Genomic DNA, 19,308 nt, shown 5'->3' with positions numbered 1-19,308 from the left:
TTGTTTTCTCGTATTCAGCAAGTAAGCAGCACTGCCCACAGCAGTAAAAGCAGGCTGTGAGTGGTAACTGGAAAGAGATACATGGGGCATCGTTTGTAGCTCGGATATTGTTAGCAAGTTTTCAAGTTTTGAACCATAAGTGGATATTGTCCAGTGATTATAGAACATTACAATAGGATCTTCTTCACATTGCCACTGCGAATCCAATGCTGTAACGTAGGATCTTAAGGCTCCTCGAGCAAAGACAGAACGCAGATTTTGTCTAGGAATTTCAGCGGTTCGAAGCAATCGGTAAATCCTCGCATCCCCTAGAAAACATGTGAGTTTTTACCCAGAACGTACGGTCATATCTCATGAGGGCCAGTGTACTAGAACACAAACAGATGATGTCGTTTGTTGAATGCTCCATCATTGCATCTACGCAACTAAGGTAGCCTATGCTATGACCACGTCTAGTTGTTTCGATGACTTTAAATCCAGATTCTTCCGAAGCGTTTTGATCTTCCTTCCACTTTACTTCGTATCGTTGCAGCCGATAATGTAGCAGTCGATTTGTGACCAGTTGAAGTGTGGTAGAGGAATAAGTTTCGACGACAGTTGGAATAACACGAAAGGGACCCAGCTGCAATCTTTGCCTACGGTGCAAGCATTTGACCCGCGTTTTCATGGTCAGGTCTAAGGTAAAGAGATGTATTGTCAGAACAATGCTGTATTACTTAGAACATTATCAACCTACATGGAAACATACCTGGATTGGAGGGACGTCTCCAAAGTGTAATATCCTCACATCCTTGAACAAAGCTCTGTGACTGTCGCTGAGCAAGCGCAGACTTTAATTTGCGTCCTGCTTGTGAGGCGTTTCGTATTATATTTTTTTTATCAAACCCAGTTTTCGAAACAAATGATGCGTCTAGGTAGCCTGGAATTCTCACATAACTGTGATGTTTTGGGTCGTAACAATAACCAGAAAAACCTAGAACATATACACGTATAAAATAACTAGCACCTACATACCCCACATGCAGAATCTACCACTACAATCACCCTAATTCGGTATAGTTTCAAGGTTGATGGTTATAATAAACAAAACATGGGCTACTAACGTTGGAAGCTAAAAGCCCTGCTAATAACCTTTAAATAATGCCAAAACTGTCAGATTTGCAAAACTTATAAAAATATGCCCTGACAACAGAGGAAGATTGGTTGAATTTGATCAGCGTGTTAATGTGGATGGAATGTGGCTCTTTCAAATTTGTTATGCAGCACACCTTAAGCTTTCAAGTAGCATTGAGACTCAATAGCAAAGAAGTGGCAAAATAAATCATTAGTTATAAGTGAGGCTTTGGGTCCTTTATTAATGCTACCCAAGGACCCGAACCATACCTGCAGCGTCCCGAGACTTCCCTGAAGACGAAAGAAGACACGATACTCGAACAGAATATATATATTCAGCACAGAGAAGGTGTTTGGACTTATGGCGCAGCCCGAAGGCCAGCCCACCCGGTGAGGTACAGGAAGGTAAGTTCGAAAGTTTAAAAGTGGCGCCTCACCAATATCGAGGGGTAAACAACCATCGTACTACATATCTGTTAATTACCGGATTTTGTGGTATTTCACGCACCTGTTATACCCGCTTAGAAACAGTCCGTTTAGACACAACGATGAGTAACTTTAGAAAACTAATGTTTGATCGAGTGGGGTAAGGTAGTTTTTAATGAAATCTTGTGTGGATTTGCACGCTACACCTTATATCTGCGTGCGTGTGCCGAAGGCTTTGATGGCCTTCATTGCCTCAAAGCCTATAATACTCGCGGGCCCAGTTCACTCAGCGATGCTCTTTGTCTAATTTGCCTGTTTGAATTTTATAAAAATGGACAGAAAGTGTTAAGATTAACGAAATATAAAATTCCAAATTGATTTATTTTTGCAAAACAGGTCATTGCAAATGCCTCTGCCACGCTGAAACTCGGTGGTGCGCTGACCAACTCCAAATCACTCGCTTCCGACTTAGTCAGATTTGCGAATTTAGGCTCTTATCTGCAGTATACATGAAAGGTGCCGGGCTGACGAGTTGTGACACATTACGTCTGTTACCCAATCCATTCGCTTGGGGTAGCGCAATAGATCCTCTCTGTCTTTTTGCTGTAGCTGACCTACGGATTTTCCAGGTTGATCTGAATAAGGCCTACAAGTCGAAGAATGTCTCCTATCTCGTCGGATTCGTCTGAATTCCAATTCGAAGCGTTGTGGCGCAAGACATTTGTTGTGGGTGGATAAATATGCTGCAAATCAATGAAGAATGTTTAGCAACTCTACATATGCTTTTGAAAGATACCCTAATCTCTTGTGTTAAAGGACAACTGGAGGACTTTTGTTGGTTCGGCTACCATAAGTACTTACGTTAACCGCCATTGAGGCATGAAATAAGTGAGAGAGAAGACCGGGCAACATTAATTACAAGTTGAGTGACTGTTAGAGTCGACATATAACCAGCTTTTTAAGCCTACCTTACAGGCTGCACTATGCGGCTCTGCTTTTGAGCAGGTGGGCTACCATTAAGATTGTTGCATCAAATTGGGTAGTTGCAGCACATCGTTCGATCTTGAGACCATTTCACTTGTCCTGTTCATGATGGAAGGGAAACAAAATGCTCACCTTGAAATCTGCAAGATTTAACACTGATGATAGGCTGAAAATGCATTCGCCTTATGCGATATTGCAAGACCACTTCATTTGACCAGTCCAAAATACGCTTCCATTGGGACCTCCAAGGTAGGTCGTAAGGACTTTAGATCTAGAAATTGGTAAACAAACTGAATCATCGTCTTGTCAGATCATGGGAGACGGTCATGTGAAGTTTTCCTAGCTGCCGCATGGATACTCACTTCAAAATGCTCTAGCAGCAGGGTAGATGAGGACTTTCAAACGGTGAATCAATCCTTACAGCTTCTACAACATTTATAAAAGCAATGAGCTTCAATATGTCGACTAGCTGATGTTGGAAATGAGTCAATGATGACATTAAATTGGCGAAAGGGAAAAGTGAAAAGTATTCGTGGGTCTTTCAAGACGGCGATTTTTCCGGCATCAGGCATTTTGCAGTTACCTACAGTCCGAACCATTTCAGGAGTAGAGTTTGGATGGCACGGTGGTTTAAATGGTGCAACGCTTTAGAAGTTGACACTCATGAGTAAGGCGACTTCCCGGACTGAGGTCGATGTCCCGTCTTTACTTGCACAATGCGGTCGCTTGAGCACATTCAAAATAGGCAGTTACAACGAGAAAAAGAGGCAAAGAGGGGACCAACAAAGGCTGGGTTTTTGCATACGGCGGATTTGGAAACTTGTATGTCCCTTGTTATCCAGTTTGCAATTCCACTTGATTAAAAAACACCTTTCTCTGTTCTCAATATGCAATGATGGGCTCTGTTAAGGAAGGTATGTCTGCAACACTCGAAAGAGACTCCTTCGGTAATCAGCCACCAATTAAGTGGGGACACCCATGGCAGGTGGACAATAAAGTCATCCACATTGAGGCTAAGATCTTTTGATTAGTCGGCGTCACAACTACCTTGCCTTCATAATCGGGCTACTCCAGGCTCCTAACGGAAAGAACCTCTCCACAGTCGTTGTACGTTGCACAAAGGAAAACTCACAAGACAACCAAACCCCTGCCAAGGCATAACCCATTCACCCTTTGTGAGTTTAAAATATATTGGTATGAGGCAGGTTACTGGCAGATTCATCCATCAGGACCAAGAGAAGGGACAAGTTAAAGGGTTAAACAAGGTGCTGCACAAAATCTGAAACAGGGAAACTCATTTATGAGGTTTACCAAAATCGCATACGTCAGTCCATCCACATTCCTCGTCACTTTCCCAAACACTATTTTTTGCTCCAAGACCAATGCTTTTCTTCAAGCCCTTAAACTTTTTCGACTTCTCACTGTCCATCTGTTTCAAAATTGCTTTTCATTTAAGGATTTGTTAAAGGAGCATTCACCACCCACCCAGGGCATATCATCAAGCCTACTCTTCTCTTAGGCTTCTGCCCATCCTCGCACTTAACTCGGATAGAGAATAGTCTCGTAGCAGGTGTCCCGACATTTCAAAACCAATTTTGAAGATTAGCACTAATCTGACCAGAGTCGTCCTCCTTCCAAACGCAAGGACAGAGCCTCCACTCTTTGCTGAAGCGCTGTCACACAGCGCCCTCCGAACGGCATCAATCCTCCCTTTGGGTTCAATGAAACATAAGACACGCACGGAGGTAATTTTGACAAAGGTGAATTACAGTGAGAGAACTGCCCATTTTAATGTTATCCATGGTGAATTCCCCCGGGCGGCTCGAACGTTGCGGCCCTCGAGAAGCGAACTACATTGGAGAACTCACAAGAAAGATTGCTAAAAGCTGGACAACGCTTAAAAGCAGCCTGAGGAAGGGAAGACATTTGCTGTAGGTGGACAAATATTCCCCGACTCATTGCGGAAGGGCTGCCCAAGACATACTGATTCTTAAAATAACCTAATTTTGCGTTCTGAGGAACAACCACAGGACGATTTTTATTGAAGCTGCCTTAAATATTTACGTAGACTTTCCATGAACTATAAAATAACTCAGACAGACGGGTGGACAATCATGAAATGGAAATGAGGTGATGAGAAGGGACGGACGTCCAACACTAGCTTCGTAAATCCATCTTATGCACTTGATTTAGTGGTTCCACTCTTGGGCAAGTGGGCCCAAAATAATGATCAAACCGCCAAATGGGATAGCTGCAGCATATCGTTTGATCTTGAGCCGTTCATGTGGGGCGGGTCAAGGCCGCTGACTCATCAAAATCCCCGAAATGCAACACTGATGCAAAACCGAAAATGATCTCATCCGGTGTGCCGTTACAAGACAACCTCAGTTAATCAGCATAAAAGAGCCTCAGTGAAAAGTCTCCAAGGTGGTTCAAAAGAAAAATTTTTCTAAAAATCGGAAAACAAACTAAGGAATCCACTTGTCAGGTCGTGTAAGACAGTCACGTGAGGTTCTCCTTAGCTGCCGCATGAATATGCGCCTCGAGACGGTCTAACAAAAGAGGAAGAGAACACATGCGAGTGGCGAATAACACCCAATAATATCCAAAAAAATTATAAAAGGCAAGGAGCTGCAACATGTCTAGCGTTTCGTCGCCTTAAATCGTAGCTGCCAGGCCGAAATATTGGAAGCCATTAAGTATTGTGCCTGACAGGTGATGCGCCTCTTACGCCACCTCGTATTTACGCAGTGATTTAACTGTCGCATTTACCGTTCCATTGCAAATTGTTGACGCCCAATAGGACAAACTCTAACAGCGCCCTGATTTGGAATTTTTTGAATCAAAGAAAAACAAATAAGAATATCGAAACGTACAGATTCTTTGCCGTCCCTTTAGTGGCAACTTGATGAGCAGCTCACGAGGATCCGAGCAGACAAATACGTAGGCACTCTCGGATTCGCCGCTAGGGAACTAACCATGGTAACAAAAACGATGCGTTGTACTATGATAAGACTTTCAAGAAATGCCACCATGGTGACTCAGAAAGGGGTGAAAATAAAAAGACTTCTAGTGGCGTCCAAATATTGCTACTAGGCAACAAGTACCGTGTAACGTATTCGATGCAGGAGGACGGAAGTAAAGGATGTTCAAGTCACCCCCTCTACCTCTTCGCACGACTACCCTGTAATTTACGTTGATGAGGTGAGATACACTCCTCCCACCTCGCTCTTTCCATTGACTTTACTCAAACCTTAGGCGCTCGCCTCGTCAACTTGGTTACGACCGCGCTAACCAACACCACTCCGACAGCAATAGCCCTTCATTGTAGCAATTTCATAAGCAACACAAGAAACCGTGAGCGGTAAGTGCGAAATATGACCAATAGACGTCACACATGTCGAGCGCCGATACATACACCTTTCATCCACATGACAAGCAGCTGAGCCACCACGCACAAGCAAAGCCTGTGACGAGAATCGGGCTTTCTTCATAACAATGGTGTACAATTTAAACTTGCAAAAGGCTTGCGTCTGCAAAAGACTTTAACCATGCTGCAGCACGCCACACCACGGCACGAAACATCACGGTGATGGGTTAATACGCTGCTCAGGAGTAAAGCAGTTGAACGCTCAAAATCGTGCGTGCATACGTCAGTGACGATCGCAGTCGTCACAAGTACCAGCCTGCAGCACAGCAGTCATTCCAGTGAACATCAGGCTAATGCGCGAAATGAATGCGTCGGCCAGGCCGCCCAATTGGCACACAGGCTATGCTGAAGCTGCAACGGTGAGCACAATTAATCACGAAATGCTGGCATTTGGGAAAGTTGACTCCTGCTAGATACCAAAATACTTTTTCACTTGTAATCCGTACACTAGAGTGTCACAGGATGGTTTGGTCAAATCAACAAAGCTTCTTTTACCAGAGCAGGCTTTCGAGTAATAGATGAACGATAGAACAAGTTTGTGTATGTAGTTGGAGATCAAATGTGCACTGACTTAAATTTGTGGAATCAGAAGTCTCTACCTGACTGGAAAACACATCATGAAATACTCTAAGTCTATTTCCAAAAAAACCATGACATACCTTTAAACGGTATTCCTTCTGTGGCAGGACATCATCCACGTTGACGCAACCCAAAAGAACACCTGTGGGATACGAAGTTGGAAAATCCGTTTTTCTGGTACCTAAAGGCAAACGCTGCGAATAACCCTTTTTTCTTTACGCGATACTGACCTTGTGGTTGCCAAAGGAGGATCGATTATGGCCAAATATGAAGAAGTTTGGTGTGAAACACCCACAATGGACTAGGGACAAAAATATGACACTTCACTCTGGGCCTAAAAGGAAGACGACGCTGAAAAAAAACCCTAAACTCTAATACCTGGTTTGAAGCACTCCTACTCTGTTGGAGGTGAATTTAATGACAGGAGAAAGTATAACAGAAGAATGGTATGGGTGATGTGCCTCTTCTAGTAGGTGATAAACGCGTCGTTCGTAGAATCCAAATATAAACCAATTTTAAAAGAGATAAGCACGCAGAAGTCAAAAGGGATTGAAAGATTTTAAGATAACGAGTGACCAAAACAGTGAGTGATGCCATCAGCAATACGTTAGCCTCAAAGGCAAAAAATAGGTGCTCACCAAAGCGACAAGGGATGCCAATCAACTAACTCACCTCGTTCCAGATAAGCCTCCTCTATCGCGCGAACCTCCTCCTCATCGGGTGTCTTTGCAGTAGCTGCAATCCAAAGAGGTCCCCGGTGCGCCGAGTACCACGAACGACCCTCGTGACTGAGCTCATTTCCAGTGGGAGGAAAAGGAAGCAAGCGATTGAGGGTGTAAGTGAAAAACGGAGGATGTGTGAGAAAACCCCTTGATAGCACGTATACCACCAGCATCACGTCGGTACAACACTCAGCGCTCTCATATGAGCCTGCACGTCACAAAAGCGTGTATGCAATGTGATCTTCATCCCATCGCAAGAAATGGTAGTCATAAGTCGTGTCGTAAATATAGGTTGGTTGAGATTGGCACAATGGATGCAGGATGTTTCGAGTCTCATAAATAGATAATCTTTTTCAGACTTAATGCAGCAATCACACTGGTCAGTTCGGTAATGCGAGTGTTGGAGGCATTGAAGAATAAGTGAACGCGAAAAATGCCGAGACTCCATGTTTAACCACGAGTAGACAAGGTCATAACACTAACACGTGGAAGTGCATATGCAAAATGAATGTGATTCATGGGTTAAAAGGAGTGTTTCCTCCTAATACACCTCGATTGTAACAAAAATTCCGCAAGAACTATCATTTATGCCTTTATTCATTTAATGAAGCGAAAAGGAGCTAGAAAGGGGAAAACCAGAGACGCTCAAATCAAGCCGAGAACTTCGAGTCTACTAAGGGTGTGAGTGAGGAATAGTATTGTAATCAGTGCACATTTTGTCCTTGCCTACACACATACCCTTGTTCCAGCGTTCGTCGAAGACCTACAAAACCGCTTCGAAATACAACGATTGAGATTAAATTAGCTCAACCCTTTCAAATGACGGCAGCCGTTTACTGACTGTTTTAATCATGACAACTTCAACGTGGTCGCACACCAATTGGGCGGTCTGGATCAGACCTGCATTCCATGTACTGGCCAGGTGTTTAGAGGAATGCCTGCTGTGATGTGCATTAGCAATCGTGACTACCAATTCATCAGTCAGGTATGAACGCGTGGTTATCATTGAAGCGTTCGAGTAGTTCAACCGTCTTACTTTTGAGTGGCAAATTAACCTGCTCCCATGCTCCCTTGCGCCGTACTATGATCAAGGTTCCTCGTGGACACAAGTACATATACGTGAGTTCGGGTAAGAGACTGCACCACCCGTTGCAGGCTGCTACATGAACACACTGGCACCATGTTCTGCCACGTGAATAAAGGGTGTCTAAACTGACTCACGACAAGCTTGACGACTGTTAGTCATTATGGTGGGATGCACTTGTAGGTGCTACCACTGTATACAGGAACGCAATGATAAAATGCATTGTACATTTGTGGTGTCAAAATTCCCGGTTCAACTTTATTGCTCACAGATTGATGTTCTTCTAGTATCATTTTAGCAAGTTACCGTAAAAAAAGTGAATAATCTTGAAGGTGCGTAAAGTGCTTCTCGGACACGCAAATGCACCAGCTTGAACACGAATCCCTAGATTAAAAACAAATGAGGCAGAGAAGCGCTTGAACAGGTGTACATATCCCCATATTTTATACGGATCAAACGAATGAATTGTCGAGCATGCATCGGGAAGACACTCACATTTTTACGCCCCGAACCAGCAAGGAGGCCCAGGGCTGGTGCATGCTGACACAGACACCACGGTCAATTACCTTCTGTTGATCGGCATCCTGCACCCTGGATGACTGCAAGCGTGTAGAAGGTTGCATCTCCTTCACTCCCACCTGCCTCTCAGCGGCTTTTAATTGGAGGGACTGAGACATAAACTAAAAGAACGGAGAAGGACACCAAGCAGCCTGTGATTGAGTGACAATGGCAGTTGTGCTAGAGGCAGGCAGAAATGGGACTTGCCTGTGGAGTGGGTACATTCAGAAGGGGATCAGAGATGCCTGAGGTAGATTGTTTGTCATGCTTTTGACTCCGTAGAGTCAATTCTGCCAGGTCCTCTTCAGTCGGTGCTGGCTTCGACCCACGCAGATCCTGTAGAGGTGGGGACAACCATGCGCTGAAAGACTCCTCCCTCCACTCTCACCCTCGACTTTGCACCCACCTCGCGTGCCCACCCCACTGATCCGGTTACGGTCATGCTAACAACAGCTTAAGGGTAATAGCTTCCCACTGTGGCGGTACTATACGAGGCGGTGAGTGCGAAGTGTGAACTACCAACATTTACCGTCACACATGTCGAGGATCAGTCCGTCCACCCCTCATCCACATCACAAGTAACTATGCCATTTCGCACTGACAGCACCCTACTAAGGTTGGAGAGGTTTCTCCCAACTAAAGACTATCTACTCGTGTTAACGGAGAACTTTAACCACACTACGTCGCGTCATGCCACGCCACCGCACAAAAGAGGACGGTGACGGTTTGCTCCGCCACCCATGAGTAAGACGGTTGGACGATCCAAACACTCTAATGCATGCACTTATGCATCAGTTACTATTCTCGATCGTCGTGGTTACCAGCCCACAGCACAGTGGTCACTCCTGTGAACGTCGAACTAGTCTGTGGAATGGCCGATCCCCAGTGCCTAACTGATCGATAATTTCTGTTAAAATATCGCAAGAGACAAATCTTCCTGTGAGAACATTTAGCGGCATCATTCGCGGAAGCTAGCGACGACAAGTTAGGGTATGCTGAGTACCAAAACATCCCTCCGTTTGTGACTAGTACAGAAAACTTGAGTACTACACCGACGTCACAGAGTACCTGGACAGCTAAAGCCATAATTTTTCCAGATCGCACAATTACACGCAGCTAACTTGCGGGCATTATGTCGCAGCATAATGCCAATGTGCATCGGGGAATGACGATTCACCGCCGACGTGGAAGTGGCGCAGTGTCCTAGGATGTTTCAAAATCCTACGTATTCGTTAAATGCAAGGTACTAATGTTGCGGATGAATATGTCATAAAAACTCACTTTTCACTCCTTAAAACTCCTTACATTTCTTCAGTAAACTCAAAAGTCTCAATGTGACCTAAACGCCCCTCGTGTTTTGGTAGAAAGCAAAGCTGGGCCCATCTACTCCTCCGTCCATATACCCTTCCAAAGCACTAATTGGCTCACTTACCTGCTCAGTGACTGTCATGTTGGCAAAGTCGATGCTGAGTCCAAACACAGACTGTGAGCGGAGAAGGCGTCGCTGCTCACGCAGTTCCTCTACTCGACGAGCAACTCGCGCCCGTGTCTGCGGGTCCAGCCACACCGCTGCCGCTCCAGTGCCCTCACTAACAAAGTAGTCTAACTCGTCATCTATCACCCGGGTGCGCTTAGCTGTTGTCGCGTCAAAGTGTAACAATCGATCTCGCTGCAGCATCGCCTTTACCAGACCTACCAGATCGTGGTAAAGCTACTAGAATGGGCCGAAATACCTTCTTCCAAACGCGTCTGGGCGTCGATATCAGGAGGAAGAGTGTCCACGTCTTCCACTTCTTCCATTACTTCCTCCGTGCCCAAGTCATCAAATGATTTCTTTGAATATTCGCCCACATTATCGTCTTCCGAATTACCGCTACGGACTTTGTTGTGTCGTTTTCGTCGATGTCTACGAGTAACCCAAGGGGGTGTGGGAGTGCCAGAAGCCCAGGCAGCCGACCTAATTTGCTCAAAAAGCTTTCGTGCCGCGTTGGTGCCCGCCTGCAGGCGCTTCCGCTCATCTGGAGACATCACTAAGTGGCCGCAAAAGTAGCAGGTACCCGAGCCCTCCTGTTCGCAAACAATCCGCCCGCAGTTGGTGCAGTTGCCTATGAGGCGGTGACGAACGGCGAGACACTGGCACGGATGACGACCCGGCAAAAGCACAGCCGTACTACTGCCCGTGCCACTTTCAGTGAAGAGAGGAACAAATTTCCTTTTGGTCATTACTTTGAAGTAAAACAATTGGACAACTGCTGTCAGTGAAAGCAGCAAAGGCAATGAAGAGCAGAGATAGTGCATCAAAATTTCTGCGATAGCCACACTTTGAATTACGATAAATAGACACGACAAATTAAAAGATTGCAAGCTTAAAAAACAGGGAAGGAACAACAATTTAAAGCACCAGTTGCCCACTAAACCAGAAATATTATTAAAAATAATGCAATCAACGATAATTAAAGGGTGGCTACGGAACTATCCACTGCAAATAGAACTTTGGGAGTCAGAAGCCCCTACCGAGCTACATCCAATGTTGACAATGAAAATACACACCGGTGCAAAAGGGAGGCTAGGTAGCACCTTTCCCATTGAACTAATGGTTAGAATGAGATGACCTGATGGGCAATGCCGCATTAAAAGAGTATATTCAAAAAAGTCAAAAAAGTCCTCAAAGAGTGCTGTTGTCACAGAATTGTTTTAAACACATAATGTTGTTTGCAAAACACATGAAGAGCAACTGGAGCAATTTGTGTAGAGTATTTTGAGTAACACTAGCCCATTGCACTACCTTTGTTCCTGGAATTTGTCTTTAAAAACAATAGTGGTAAAGCTGCCATGAGAAGTTCTTTTAAATGTTTGAAAAAATAAGATTTAGTTTCGCATGTGTCAATCAAAAATTACATCCTGATTCTCACAAATAATGGGCCCAAATGTATGAGCTCGATCGTTAAGACAGTTGATATAACTACCGTTAGGTCAAAACAATGCACTTCTTTTTCGAAAATGTGGGGCAGCAGTTTGTCTAACATGATTCCATGATAGAAGTGCTTTTTTAATTTTAAGACACTATGAGTCAGTAACTTGCATTATAAGGACATTATATCCAATAAATGGCCTTTATTTACTACTACCGTTAACAGTTCAAGGTCAAAGTTTGTTAGTTTATAACCCCTCTTATCAAAGGTCGGTGTTAGATTTGCCTGTTTTTGCACGTCGGTTGATTGGTCCAGAAGCGTCATATTTTACATCTGGTTGGGATGATTTCCAGCATTTAGTTCAGCTATACGTGGGCGTTAGTCATTACCAGCAAAATGATTGCAGTACATAGCTCCTCTGGTGGACTACATGAAACGAAGTAATTTGCTGCTTCATGTAACTTAAGGTCATCTCACTTTACAATGAGTTTGCTGCTGCGTTTGAAGCAAACTTTTTTATCCCGTGTCCGCGAGTCGCTGTGTTTGTCGAAACTCTTGGGCTTAGTTACATCTGCTACCCTATATGCCATTTAGATTTCAGTGCAGCTTTTACTCATTGGCGCTTTAAACTACTTTAACAAGCAATAACAACCCGGAATTACAAAACTCCCCACATACCTTCATTGCAGATAATGCCAAGTGCAAATGAGGAATTTTCCTGGCCATGGCAGTACGACTTTCCACCCTTCTTTACACTCCAACCGAATGAGGAGACCCGTCATAAGCAAATGGATGCCTGGTGCCAATTGGTGTTAAGCTATTTTCAGAGCAAAAAATTATTCTCTGTCGATGTATCCACTCTCATGACTTCCCGGTGTGAGCTCTTCAGTAATGCAAAAATCAACCGCAAAGCAAATCCACAACTCATTCAGACCATTTTTGATGAACTGCACAGACGCGGCAACTTGGAATGGCAAGATAGGTGTGTTGGTAACTATTTTTCAATGCTTTCACTGTCATTTTCATGTATGCGTGATGCCTCGATTTTGAGCCCAGGCAACACTAATGTGGCGTGTTCTTGATCGTTTCATAGTGGCTGCTTACACCATATTGTGTTGCAAACAGACTGAACGAGCTTAAAATGATTAAATAGTTGCGAATTGCCTTTCGATCTGGATAAAGTTGCATTTTTTTGTTTTTGTAGCAGTATTTGAAGCGGTTATCTCGTTATTGCATGTATTAATGGCATGTCAGAACAGAAAAGACGTCCGGTCTCTGGTGGTCATTTTTCCTCTAAGTCCTCGGTGGCGGGCATGTCACTCTGTTGACTTTAATTGCTTACGGAATGATCGTATTTCATGATTTGAATAGTTGGTCGTGTAATCCACCAAAACACTATTTCATACCTTCTCAACGTCGGGGATTTTATACCTTGCTTCGTGTCGATCCAGTCTACCCACAATTGCAGGTATTTAATCACTAGCACTCGGTAACTATCCATAGTGCAGTTTAACCCAATGTGGAAGTTTGTGTGGCTTTAAAGGATTAATACGCAATGCCTTGATGCCGGAAACACATTTTGTGGTTGGAGGTGTTGGTCTTTTCGCTGGCAGGTATGGGGTTGCTTCTGATATTATGGCAAATTTTTTGAACTGCTCGTTCAAATGTGTCATTTATTGACTTTCTCCGACCGACATCGGAAGTTGTTTCTTTATCGGGGACTTAAGGTACTTCTTTTTAAGTTCTTAAATCATGTTATTATTCGCCCGCGCACCTGCTACCATACGAATTTGGCAGTTGTTCGAATGTGTCGTGTTTTTGGAAAGTCTTGCTAGCTTAGCTCTAGAGAATAGGCCTTTTCCCTTAGTTCAATTTTCGGGAGTCTGTAGAGTTTGTGTAAGAGTTGTGTCTAACAAATTAATGTATGAGGTTTCACTGCATCAACTTTTGTCCAGTATAAAAATGGACTGGGCGTTCACGCCCATCCATGCATCACTTAACTTTCCTGCCTCTGGTCTTACATAAATTAATATCGGAGGTAGAAAATCACCCACAATGCCAGACTTTTTGCATTTTGTGCATTCATGCTGATAGTTTGAGCCTGGACTTTGATCATCTGCACGAAATCCGACGTTTTTCTTCCCTTAGAATTTGAGATCGGACATTGATTTGGTGGCTAGTTATCGTAGATGACACGTTCGCTACCAGAGCCTCAGGATGGAAATTAAGGAATGTAGCCCTGATGTTTTGTTGTTCAAACGTGGCACTAATACTTGCTCCACTGGACTGATTGATTTAACTGTTGCCATCTAAAAACGTCAAGTGTATTTTCCCCTAGGTCAAGAGGATGCTGCAGCTGTTGTATTGTTCTACGCGCAGCCAATTTTTCTACAGCATGATATTATGTAACCAGCTATCGCAGACTGGCGAATGTCACGCCAGATATGGAGGTTGGATTGTTCAGTCAGTTAAAGGTGCCTGTTTTTGCATAAATGACAGATCGCACAAAGTCGCGAGCATACAGTGGCGCAAGGCAAGTAGTTGGGCGGCTGATATTGAGAAGTGGGTGCGAGCGACAGGCCGTGGCAATACGGTGTGCACCATCTACGAGATCACGGACGGTGATGACACTGAGGGTGAGCCCTTCCACGGCCTTGATCGTGCCGTTATCACAGAGGCACTGCGCTACCTCGAGAAGCACGGCAAAGCCGAGATCATGGACGGTGGAGAGGGCGTCAAGTTTTTCATCTAGACCACTCCTTCATTCTTTCTTCCGCAAGCACCCACCACCGTCTTTCATTTCGGTCTTATTGTCTTTACCTATCAACGTCACCCACGTGTGTGCGTGTTTGTGGAGTTTTCCTATTTAGTGAGATTGAGGCATTCCGGAAGCACGGCCTCATGTCAAAGTTGCCTAGGTTGTTTCAGGAGGCTTGGCCGGGTGCTATTTAAAAAACAAGGAGCAAGTTGGGAATTACTTCGTCTGCCTAGACGGTAGTCGCTACAAGTGGCTGAAGTCCGCTTTTTTGCATCATCGCACCGGAATGGGTCTCCAGACATGTTGCAAGTTGGGCTAACAGTCATTTTAATGACTGGCCATCTACGAGCACGTTCCTCTCTGGTACCCGAAGCTTGGTCGAAAACAAACTTATAAAAAGTCAAAAAGTCAGTAGTCGGGGGCCAAGTGACTTGGCTCAGTGTGCGCAGAATAGCTGGTTTCTGCAGAGTGAGGTGCGTGCTCGACATTGGCTGGCTTTATTACGTTATCAAATAAACTATGCGTAAGCGGGAATGTCTTTGTCGACTATGAAGGAATTGTGTAATACGGTAGTGGTTTGTCCCTCGATATTGGCGAGGCGCCACTTTTGTGCCTTGGATTGGCCCTCTTGTACCACGCTGGATGGGCTGGCCTTCGAGCCATGCCTGTAGCCCAAACACATACTCTGTGCTGCATATATATTCTGCCCGAGTATTGTGTCTTCTTTCGTCTTCAGGGTGTCTCGGGACGCCACATTTGGGCCTACAGGAGTTCACGGCAGGGGTGACGTCCACTGCCAGCACCATTTTGAATCACGTCCACCGCACTGAGGCATACAGGTAGCCACTAAATAAACACATTTGACAGTGAAAACTGGGAAAATCTAAAAGCTGCCAAATTAAGTAATAGGATACTGCATGAATCCACACGGAAGGGAGATCATTTTGTGCCACAATTTCCAAAGCCTACCTAAAGACGGATAAATCATTAGAGCAGTAGGAGCCCTGATGAAAAGGCGGCTAATTTTCTTAAAAATGATAAAAATGCCTGAAGTTTTCTCCGAAAGGCAGTTTGCATGCAATACGATGGTTGTTTAACTCTGTTTTGGTGGAGAGTTACTCTTGACCTAACCACTGTACCATACTGGGTGAGCTAACTTCCAGGCTGCAATGCCTCCTGTGTCCAAAACATGTATATTCTGCTTGGGTATTGGTTTTTCCTTCGTCTTCAGAATAGCTACAATTTCTATACTCATCAAATGATCTCAGTGTTAGCGTAAACTTCGCAAGGTCCAGCATCCTAAATCGTCACAATATATAATTAACGAATACACAATTTTTTTGGAGAAGGCAGGGAAATTAATGCAGATCCACTCTTCCTAAACCCTTTTTTTGCTAGGCCAATAATACTAATGAGGAAGGCCACTTGCGCCTTATTGGCTAGGCGGCTCTTTAAAAGGCACTGACGACATTTACCTCCTAGTTCAAAAATGGCCTCTTCAAGTGCGGTTTCAGATGTTGTCGTTCCCGTACCACCGTTTCAGTACCTTCATGTTCTTGACAGGAACACTAACATAACAAGACTCGTTACTGGTCCACTGACATTTATTCGCAAAGATCATGAAAGGTATTCACGATCATTCCATTTGTTATTCCCCCTATAGTATTGTGCAAATGCCGGCGAAAATGGTGACGGTCACCGCTAAGGAGTATTGTATTATTCTCAATCCCGTGAAGAGAGATGGTGAGGGGAAAGTAATCACAGAAAGTGGCCAGGTCGTCCTCGATTATGGTGAAGAAGAGTATCGGTTTGCGCAACCACCTTTCCCCTTATATCCTGGAGAACAACTTCAGGGAGAAGTCACTCCTTTGAAGATACTGCCTCCTAATGAAGCCTTGCTTCTGCGTGCAATTGTTGCTTTTACTGATGACAATGGGAATGCACGGATTCCGGGTGAACAGTGGCTTTTTGAAGGGCCGGGTAGGTCTTCTTAGTCAGCAAATTCAGATTCATTGACCCTTTTCTTGACATGTTTTTTCAATCTCTTTGTTTAATCTAAAGGTGTTTATAAACCTCGAAAGGAGGTTACTGTTCTGTCTCAACGCTCGGCCGAAATGATTCTACCCAATTCGGCACTGTTAATTGAAGCTCTGATGAATTTCACTGATAGAAGTGGACGAAAACGTGTCTGTGGGGAGAGATGGCTGGTAAAAGAAGCAGGTTCCTACATGGTTGGGGCTTACGAAAAATGTGTAGAAACTTATCATGCCTACAATTTGGATGAAAAGGTGAGATGGTGGAATTTGCTCTTAGACTTATTATTGAGTGATTCTTGCTCAGATGCGTTTTGTTTCACTGAAAATCTTTAGCACGCTCTCCACGTTCGAGCCTTAAAATCTCACATCGATGATTTTGGGCGCAAACGACGCCATGGTGAGGAGTGGCTAATTACGTATCTGGATACCGAGAGTCACATTCCAAGTGTCAACGAGGAGGTCGTTTGTGTAGCGGAGCCCATCATCTTAACCTCACAAAACTACTGTGTTGTTTGTGATCCTGTGGATGAAAAGGGTGTGCCGAGTGTTGGAAAAAAGATGCTTGTGCGAGGCGAGAAAACCTTCTTCCTTTTGCCGGGCGAACGTCTTCTTGAGGGGATTCAGAACGTCTATATCCTAGGCGAGGAAGATGGTTTAATTATCAGAGCTCTGGAAACCTTCATGGATGGCGATAAGGTTGGTTTTCGTGATTACTTGGAAACTTGTCTATCAGTCCAATTGATTGATTACCTGGTTTTCTTTTGACAGCAACGCGCAGCAGGTGAGGAGTGGATGCTGGTTGGCCCACTGGAGTACGTTCCGCCGATTGAAGTAGAGATCGTGAGCACACGAAAGGCGATTCCTCTTGGTGACAACGAGGGCATCTACGTTCGTGACCGCATCACGGGCAAGGTGCGGTCTGTAGTCGGTTCAACATATATGCTCACCCAAAACGAGGAGCTTTGGGAGAAGACTTTGCCTGCAGCTGTGGAGGAATTACTTCTATCGCCAAAAGACCCTTTAGCTGATAGATCCGTCGCTGCAAGTCGTGGAAGAGCAGTGAGAGGAGGGGATGCAGGAGAACCGAAATCGCCCAAGTATGACCCGACACGAGTTGTGAACTATCGAGTACCCCACAATGCGGTTGCACAGATCTATGACTACAAGCGTAAACGCGCTCGATTTGCCTTCGGTCCAGAACTTGTGATGCTGGATCCAGACGAAGAGTTCACTGTGTTGAGTCTCAGTGGTGGCAAACCCAAACGCCCCAATGTGATTCGTTCAATTTGTCTCCTCCTTGGACCCGATTTCTGTTCTGACGTGTTGATCGTGGAAACTGCGGATCACGCTCGCCTCTCCATCCAACTCTCCTACAACTGGCACTTTGAGATCTCGCCGGAGAGAGCTGACGATGAAGCGGCGAAACTTTTTTCTCTGCCGGACTTCATCGGTGACTTTTGCAAGGCCATAGCAGCTCGCGTCCGAGGCAGTGTTGCTTCTGTTAACTTTGACGTCTTTCACAAGGTAAATTGTGTAATGCCACCAGTGCTTTGGTATCACAAAAGCATTACATGGTGATGTTGTATAATTCGTTCTTCAGAACTCGGCAAACATTATTCGTGAAGCCGTGTTCGGGAGGAACGCCGCTGGCGAAATGTGTGAAAGATATTTTTTCCCACAAAATAACCTCGTGGTTACAAGTGTGGATATTCAATCGGTAGAGCCTGTTGACCAGCGCACTCGTGATGCTCTGATGAAGTCGGTTCAACTGGCCATTGAGATAACGAGCAATTCTCAGGAGGCCGCTGCTCGGTAACCCACATTCTCGTTCTCATCTCACTAAAAATGTGTATTTTGTTACCTTACTTGGTGTTCGTTATTTCAGTCATGAGGCAGAACGACTGGAGCAAGAGGCACGGGGTAAATTGGAGCGGCAGAAGATAGAAGACGAGGCCTCAGCTGAGGAAGCAAGAAAGGGTCTCTTGGAGCTGCAGGTGCAGCTAGCAACTCTTGAAAGCACCGGACAGGCTAAATCGGAGGCTCAAAGCAAAGCGGAGGCAATGCGAATCGCCAGTCAAGCCGAGGTGGAGAAAGCGCGCCTGGAGGCGGAGGCGGACAGCATCAAAACGGTTTGTTGCGCAGCTCATGATGCTTCCCTCGTTTATTCCACTGCTAATCTCCTCTCCACTTTCCCTGTGTAGGAGGCTGAAATAAAGCGTTTGAGGCTAGCTCGTGAGTTGGAGCTGGAGTTTGTGCAGAAGAAAAACGACCTTGCACTGGAACGTAGGCGTCAGGAACTTGAGATGGAGACAGAATTCTACCTGAAAAGGGTTCAGGCGATTGGTTCAGAGAATCTGCGCCACATCGCCTGCGCAGGTGTGGAGCGTGATGTGCGGATGCTGAAAGCCTTGAATTTGAAGAGCACTCTCATCACCGATGGAAAGACGCCCATCAATCTACTCGATGCTACTGCTGGTTTGATTGGCCAGACCTCAGGTATCGTCCACAACGCTGCTCTCTCCGATGCTTCTGAAGAGACGGGCCATACGGACTAAATGAGGCTATCAACCGTTTAGTTATCGTTGGTTTTTGTCTTTTTCATTAAAAACAACCACTCCTTTCCTATATGTTATCTCCTTTGTGTCGGAGTTACCGTTTGTGGTCTTGTAAATAAGCATGTTTTAGCACAGTCGCTAGCAAATCGGT

The 19,308-nt window shown here is 44.9% G+C and overlaps 4 protein-coding genes across 4 annotated transcripts; 2 read left to right on the top strand and 2 right to left on the bottom strand. All coding sequences in view use genetic code 11, as the record gives it.

The window, feature by feature from the left end:
- Positions 1-5,025: 5,025 nt before the first annotated feature.
- EGR_08491 (Activating signal cointegrator) lies at positions 5,026-7,427 on the bottom strand (the record flags this gene model as incomplete). Its single annotated transcript, XM_024497740.1, has 4 exons — positions 5,026-5,075; positions 5,400-5,496; positions 6,613-6,674; positions 7,205-7,427. 4 exons carry the CDS (start codon positions 7,425-7,427, stop codon positions 5,026-5,028), a joined length of 432 nt encoding a protein of 143 aa, XP_024347826.1.
- Positions 7,428-8,829: 1,402 nt separating this feature from the next.
- EGR_08490 (Activating signal cointegrator) lies at positions 8,830-11,119 on the bottom strand (the record flags this gene model as incomplete). Its single annotated transcript, XM_024497739.1, has 4 exons — positions 8,830-9,018; positions 9,119-9,232; positions 10,329-10,588; positions 10,630-11,119. The coding sequence occupies 4 exons, from the start codon at positions 11,117-11,119 to the stop codon at positions 8,830-8,832; spliced, it is 1,053 nt and encodes a 350-aa protein (XP_024347825.1).
- Positions 11,120-12,500: 1,381 nt separating this feature from the next.
- EGR_08489 (Vacuolar protein-sorting-associated protein 25) lies at positions 12,501-14,560 on the top strand (the record flags this gene model as incomplete). Its single annotated transcript, XM_024497738.1, has 2 exons — positions 12,501-12,790; positions 14,308-14,560. The coding sequence occupies 2 exons, from the start codon at positions 12,501-12,503 to the stop codon at positions 14,558-14,560; spliced, it is 543 nt and encodes a 180-aa protein (XP_024347824.1).
- A 1,495-nt stretch (positions 14,561-16,055) lies between these two features.
- EGR_08488 (Major vault protein) lies at positions 16,056-16,935 on the top strand (the record flags this gene model as incomplete). The annotated part of the gene is made up of 3 exons (XM_024497737.1): positions 16,056-16,192; positions 16,230-16,546; positions 16,628-16,935. The coding sequence occupies 3 exons, from the start codon at positions 16,056-16,058 to the stop codon at positions 16,933-16,935; spliced, it is 762 nt and encodes a 253-aa protein (XP_024347823.1).
- Between the last annotated feature and the right edge of the window lie 2,373 nt (positions 16,936-19,308).

This window comes from Echinococcus granulosus (assembly GCF_000524195.1).
Source record: "Echinococcus granulosus chromosome Unknown EG_S00108, whole genome shotgun sequence".
NCBI lineage: Eukaryota > Metazoa > Platyhelminthes > Cestoda > Cyclophyllidea > Taeniidae > Echinococcus > Echinococcus granulosus.
The sequence above is the reverse complement of the archived record's forward strand: the minus strand, read 5'-3'. Positions and strand labels throughout refer to the sequence as shown.